General features: G+C 42.2%; 1 protein-coding gene across 1 annotated transcript; it reads left to right on the top strand.

Moving 5' to 3' along the window:
- Positions 1-203: 203 nt before the first annotated feature.
- On the top strand, positions 204-3,112 carry LOC106568195 (reticulon-4 receptor). Its single transcript, XM_014138322.3, has one exon. It carries the CDS (start codon positions 247-249, stop codon positions 1,588-1,590), a length of 1,344 nt encoding a protein of 447 aa, XP_013993797.2. The 5' UTR covers positions 204-246; the 3' UTR covers positions 1,591-3,112.
- Positions 3,113-7,423: the final 4,311 nt, after the last annotated feature.

The raw sequence follows: 7,423 nt of genomic DNA on the forward strand, positions 1-7,423 counted from the left end.
TGCACCTGGCCTATCTTAAAGGAAATTGCTCAGTTCTGCCTCAAGGACAAGACTCATGACAATGAATGTCAACCTGCTATTCATGTTGCATGATTTACAGCAGACTGGGTGTTTGGAAGTTAACGCAAATGCTTTTCTTCTAAGTCCAGCAGAACCCCGACATATTCTCATTACCCACTTGTGTCTTCCTCTTTTGCAGTTGGCGAACTCTACTTTCTGGTCCTTTGGCTTCAGTCAGTGCCTCGGATGGAAGGTTGGGTGGAGGGCTGCCCAGCGCCATGCATATGCCACAGCGAGCCGCGGCCCACCTTGGCCTGCCAACAGCAGGGCCTCTACTCCATTCCCACAGAGATCCCCATCCACAGCCAGCGCATCTTCCTCCAGAACAACAAGCTTACCGTGGTCCGCTCCACCAGCTTCAGCCCCTGCAGAAACCTCACCGTACTCTGGCTCTACTCCAACAACATCAGCCACATTGAGGCTGGTGCCTTCTACGGCCTAGAGAGGCTGGAGGAGCTGGACATAGGGGACAATGACCTGAGGATCATCAGCCCCACGGCCTTCCGAGGCCTGTCTAGACTGCATACCCTGCACCTGCACAGCTGTGGCTTGTCTGTGCTGCCTGTAGGCATTTTCAGGGGACTATTTTCCCTGCAGCACCTCTATCTCCAGGACAACAGATTACTGACTCTTCATGACGATACTTTTCTGGACCTGGCCAACCTGACCTACCTGTTCCTCCACAACAACAAGATAAAGACTGTGACGGATCACATGCTGCGAGGCTTGGTGAGCTTGGACCGCTTGCTGCTGCATCAGAATCGAGTGACCTTCGTCCAGCGCAATTCTTTTCATGACCTGCGCAAGCTGACCACTTTGTTTCTGTTCTTCAATAATCTAACAGTGCTGACAGGGGAGACCATGGACCCACTGGTGTCCCTCCAGTACCTGCGTCTGAATGGGAACCAGTGGATCTGTGACTGCCGGGCCAGGACCCTGTGGGACTGGTTTAAGGGATTTAAAGGGTCTAGCTCAGAGCTTGAGTGCCATGTTCCGGCCAGACTATCCGGAAAAGACCTGAAACAGCTAAAGATCCCTGACCTGGAAGGTTGCTACGACAGCTCTGACCATACTTGGGTTAGCGTGTTCAGTTCCAAGACACGATCTGGAAAACTCACCACGGAGAGTCCACTTAGGGCTGGTATTCCCAGGTGCTGCCTCTCAGACAAAGACAAGTCGTCCATCATCTCCAGCAAGGGTCTCCCAGATCCCTCCTCCTACAACAGCAGACAAATCACCAACAATCCTCTGAAGGAGAAAGAGAACATCTCCAAAACTAAGCTGTTGGAAGCTGACCCCAACAAACCCCAGAACAAACAGAGTTTGAACGATGGGCCAGTGGGAACATTATCTAACAACCTGGACCAGTCCTCAGAGGATCTAAGCCCCTCCAATGACCCTGAAAAGAAGAAAAGGTGTGCAAAGGAGAACATGTCAGACCCTCTGTGTCTCAAGTCCCACGGATCTACAATTGGAGCATGGAGGCTTGTCTTTCTGCCTGTGTTTTGGCTATCCTTAGACTTCTGTTAGAAGTTACAATAACAGAGGGATAATATGGGCCAGTGTAAGGCCAGTGCAGAAGACCCTGCTAAGTGCCAAAGGTGGGAAAGGGGAACAGACCTTTCATTCAAGTAACTGCCAAAATAATGGAAACACTTGACTAAATGAGGGATACAAAGTATTCTGAAAGCAGGGGCTTCCACACAGGTGTGGTTCCTGATTTAATTAGGTAATTAACATCCCGTCATGCTCAAAGGTTCTGCATGATCAATCTGCCATCTGCAGTGGCCGTACAGCATTTACTGTGATATGGCCTCTCCAGAAGTCAGGGCATTGATACTTTTTGCACTTTGCGGTGCAGAGCAGAGCTGTTGTGAAGGAAATTGTCAAGGAAGTAAATTTGTGTTTATATAGGACCTCCCACCCCCACCTACTGTCAACCAATCATGTCATTGCAGAGCTATATGGAGAATTACGGAGCCTTCCGCATTGTTACAAAATTTGGGAGGAGCACAGCGAGGCTGTACAGAGCCCGATTTTGCCTCTGCAAGCCTCCGCAATTGTGTCACACCCTCCGTACGGAACCTCCGGATCGCATTTATGGAGCAAGCATAAATTGGCTTTTAGGGTCATCTATAAAAATGCTGGGCAGCCCATTATTTTGGCCAATACCATGGCTATGCCCCCATAGGATGGCAATGCCCCCATCCATAGGACATGAGTGGTCGCTGAATGGTTTGATGAGCATGAAAATTATGTAAACCATATGCCATGGCAGTCTCAGTCACCAGATCTCAACCCAGTTGAACACTTATAGTAGATTCAACAAAACACCAAATAATGGAATTTCTCGTGGAATGGTGTCGCATCCCTCCAATAGAGTTCCAGACACTATAATATATTCCAAGATGCAATGAAGCTGTTCTGGATTGTGTTGCCCCAACACCCTATTAAGACACTTTATGTCGGTGTTTCCTTTATTTTGTCAGTTACATGTAGATCTGATGATATGAATTTGAAAAGAGAATTGGAAGAGCTAAAAAAAAGACAAATCAACAAATGGATGCCTTTCTACAGTATGTCCATTCCAAATGTATATATGTAATGGATTTGTTCCCAGGTGATACTGTATGTTCTGCCCAGCTATAAAGCACTTATTCTGGGAGGCCCTATCCTCTCTAGGTTTACTCTGCCAATGGTGGTGATTGGTTATTACAAAGACATTGAAACAGCACAAGCTGTTTAAAACTAAGAATGTTTTGAGGTTTCCTTCATGACAACCCCAAAGATGTGATAGATCGTATTCCTCCATTTATTTTTGTTAATCTTTTTTTAGAGTGAAACATTGATTTAAATGCTATTTTTATGTTTATAAGTGTAAACGTAAGATGAATACTTAATGTTTCTTGTCACGCTGTGGTTATGGGTAGCATTCTCAAAAGAGTACTGTCTATTCATTCACTGAAGTTGCTGTGTACTATAGATATGCATTTTATTTTACTTGTGTAAAAGTATAAATATATTGCAAATAAAGTATTCTTTTTCTTACATTCATTATGCTATTTATTCAAGCAAATAAAAAAAGTATAGTTACCAGCTTGCTTTGTATGAGTAGGAAATATAGCCTCCTACTGTGGGCTCCCGAGTGGCGCAGCGGTATAAGGCACTGCATCTCAGTTTCAGAGGCGTCACTACAGACACCCTGGTTTGAATCCAGGCTCTATCACAACCGACTGCGATTGGGAGTCCCATAGGGCGGCGCACAACTGGCCCAGCGTTGTCCGGTGTAGGCCGTCCATTGTAAGAATTTGTTCTTAACTGACTTGCCTAGTTAAATAAAGGTAAAACAATTATTGATTATCAAGTCAACACAGGGGACAGACAACATTGCAGATGGTGATTGTCTTGTCTCTGGCAGCTTTGTAACATAATAACACTTTCCATTTAGATAAATACAATGTTTAACCTGCTGAGAGCAAACCACTCATTGTTCTTGATCACGCTGGAATGCGTGAATGCAAGATGTAGTTATGTCAAAACCCATGAGCAAGACCTGCTGGAAACACGTTGACACAGACATAAATCAATGTGGGGTCGCTGATGCACCGCCACCCTGTGAATTCAAGGTCAATCGGAGGGATATTGACAACTTATTAAGTGTAATGATGCATATCTGATTTCATAGAAGGGTATGACTGACTCCATTCATTTAAAATGACTTTCAAATTCATATTTTTAGTCCAATTGTTGGTGGATTTCAAACTAATTTAATTGAATCGCACCACTCCCAGTAGTATTAGCCAATATAACAGCAATAACATGATACTTAGTACAGAAAATCTGAATAATGTAACATATTATAGCAATAGATCACTTCAATACCTTACAGTGAAGATTCTTATTATATAGTTTTACTGAAGGAATTCATTCAGCTTTTATCCAGAGCAATTAGGTTTAAGTGCCTTGTTCAAGGGCACAGACAAATGTTTCACCTAGTCGGCTCTGGGATTTGAACCAGCAACCTTTTGGTTATTAACTCAACTCTGTCAACCGCTAGGCTACCTGCCACCCCATAATTAATTTTTGTCTACGCCTGACAGTTTCTATGCTGCATTAAACCTATGGGAACACAGCTGCATTATAGGCTTTAGGCATCTGCCAGCACATAGCAAAAAGAGGCAGTAATGTAATGGTAAATGTACCTCCTGCATATGGTTCCTTTCCAAATAGTATCATCTAAGCTATCATTGTCATCACTGCTATCACATTCAGAGGAATATGGTATTTTAGATACCTTCACACGTGTCTTGGCATAATGTACAGTTGGTTAAACAGATTTTTTTTTAAATGTAGGATATTTTGCAGCCAATATATTTTTCTTAAGGCAAGTCAATCATACAAACTCAATGAAGGTTAACTTTCTAATAGGAATGAGTTCAGGTGGGCCTTCGCGCTTCAACAAACAAAGGAAAGGAGGGCTGCTCAACAACCATGACAATAATCATGAGAATGGCTTACCAAGAAAAACTTCCAAAAGGACTAAATCAAGGTAAAAAGGAGTTGAAGCGCTGCTAACTTTAATCCACTGTACAGGATGCGAACAGAAGTACTGACGTTTCGACATCAAGCTGACGTCTTCCGGAGTGACCTGACCATTGCACTTAGCTCCTATTTATAGCCTAGTGGCCCATTGAGACGCAACAATGGTAATTTTTTTAAATGATAATATGTTTCAAGGTAAATGGCAAGTTACAGCACAAAATAATTACATAAATAGTGTGTCTCGTTAATCAACAGGCCATGTAAAAATATACATTGGTGATATTCTGTGAATCAGGATTCACAGACACCCAAATATCACCTATGTACAGTATATTTTGACATGGCCTATTGATTAACGAGACACACTATTTCACCTTGAAACATATTATCATTATTCTTGTTTTACATTGTTGTTTCACAATGGGCTGTTAGGCTATAAATCGGAGCTAAGTTCAATGATCAGGTCACTGAGGAAGATGTCAGTTTGACGTCGAAACGCCAGTCGTCTGTTCGCATCCTGTACAGTGAAATAAAGTGAGCAAAATAAATCACTCTGCCTTTTTTTATTGAGTGCTCCAACTCAATCTTGTCTCATCGCTGCAACTCCCCAACCGGCTCGGAAGGAGAAGGTTGAGTCATGCATCCTCCTAAATATGACCCGCCAAACCGAGCTTCTTAACACCTACCCGCTTAATCCGGAAGCCAGCCACACCAATGTGTCGGAGGAAACACCATTCAACTGACGGCCGGGGTCAGCCTACAGGCGCCCAGCCCGCCACAAGGAGTCGCTAGAGCACGATGAGCCAAGTAAAGCCCCCGGCCAAAACCTCCCCTAACCCGGACGATGCTGGACCAATTGTGCGCCGCCTTATGGGACTCCAGATCACAGACAGTTGTGATACAGCCCGGGATCGAACCCGGGTCTGTAGTGATGACTCTAGACTGCTGCGCCACTCGGGAGTCCACTCCAACTCCTTTTTACTTCAAATTAGTTATTTTGGAAGTTGTTCTTAGTAAGCCATTCTCATTTCTAATACGAATATTGAATAAATTCAATATTTAACCTTAAAAATTATTTTAGATGCCATTCACTAGACCACAGACACATCTTTTTGAGTAAAATAGTTGTTAATGGTTTCAACATATACTTGCAATGTTGCATATAACGAACACTAGTAATTGTATCTCAATTGTTCTAAATAGATCCCATTTGTATTCCATAAAGCAATTTTAGGAACACATGAATCATTCAGGAACACAAACATTTTCAGGCCTATGGAAACATGACAGGACCAATAATAGAAACATGGATTTTATTGGCATTACTCAAATGGGACCTGCTCGCTAATTTGTAGTTGCAAACTCTTGAAAAAGTACAGCAATTCTCTGCTGTACCACTTTCACTTGTTGTTTCGATATCTGCCTTTGATTGGGCAAGAGTCATTGACAGTAGCTAGATGTGAAAATGAATGGCGGTGAAGAGGAACAATGATTACTCCAGCTCATCTGTCTTGGTCAAGTACAATGAGGGTTTCACACACACACAGAAGCTAAACATCCATACATCCAAAATTGTCAATGGAAAGGAACCACAACATGATGACATGCATGTATAAGTGATTTTGATCACCCTGTTGGAGCAGAACTTTCTTGCAATGCAGAAAATGTAACATTTGTTGTGTATTTTAGGTTTTAAAACACTTCTGAAGTTTGTAATTTCCACTTTGAAATTTCAGACTTAATTTCTCCTTACAAAAAAGTCCATTAATTGTAATCCACATAATGATTCCAATTTCTGTTGCTGCAGGATTGTTTTCCTGCTGTGAGAAGCAGAGTCAAATTAAGATAGAGCACCTTCCGGAAGGTCAAGGACACCAGGGATGAATAGGATACTCCCACATAAGTAAGAAATGAAATCCCTATTCGAATAGCTCCAGAAATACTGAGCACAAGTAAATCCCAAGTGCGTTTTAGCTGCATTATTCTTTAGCATGGCTTTAGCCATAACAACTGTACTGCAATGGCAACCCCCATGTGTGTGTTGTAAATAAAAGACATCTGATCATTTAAAATGCTTTTCATTGAGGTGAATACAGTACCTTACAAAAAATATTTTATCTACTGTTATTGCTGTTAGTACATTTACAATGTTCTTAAGGTGTGCAATGACATTTAAAAAGACTGATCAACGAGAGGTCTGAACTCTTTATTGACAAGGTCCTCACTGCAGAGCAGGATGATCTAGTTGGCTCATGCCCCATCCATTAATCTTAGGCAGATCAGTTAAGAACACAGTCTTCTTTTCAATGGCCTAGGAACAGTGGGTTAACTGCCTTGTTCAGGGGCAGAACAACAGATTTTTACCTTGTCAGCTCAGGGATTTGATCTTGCAACCTTTCAGTTACTAGTCCAATGCTCTAACCACTAGGCTACCTGCCACCCCTTCCAACCAGCCAAATCAAGTACTCTCTCTTTGTTATGCTCTGTAAGGACAAGGTTATTACAGTGAAAACTTAATATAGAAAACATTTTAACAATTTGTTTTAAAGTTAGCAAACACGACATATCACTTCATATCTCGCAAGATATACAGTGGGGTCCGACATTATTGACACCCTTGATAAAGATGAGCAGTAATGGCTGTATAAAATAGTTCACATACTGAGCTACATTATATGCAAAAGGGGGGAAATTATATTTGATAATGTTTTTACCATTACCAATAACAGGGGAGGTTAGCATGTCTTGGGGTATGATCCTTGAGTCTCTAATTTTCCTCACTCATTCACAATTCATTCAGGATTACCTGTAATCATGGTAT

The sequence above is a fragment of the Salmo salar genome, chromosome 13, assembly GCF_965601325.2.
Source record: "Salmo salar chromosome 13, fSalSal1, whole genome shotgun sequence".
Lineage (NCBI taxonomy): Eukaryota > Metazoa > Chordata > Actinopteri > Salmoniformes > Salmonidae > Salmo > Salmo salar.

What these genes read in the sequence shown, in the direction of transcription:
- LOC106568195 (XM_014138322.3), top strand. Translation starts at nt 247, where the DNA reads ATGGAAGGTTGGGTGGAGGGCTGCCCAGCGCCATGCATATGCCACAGC.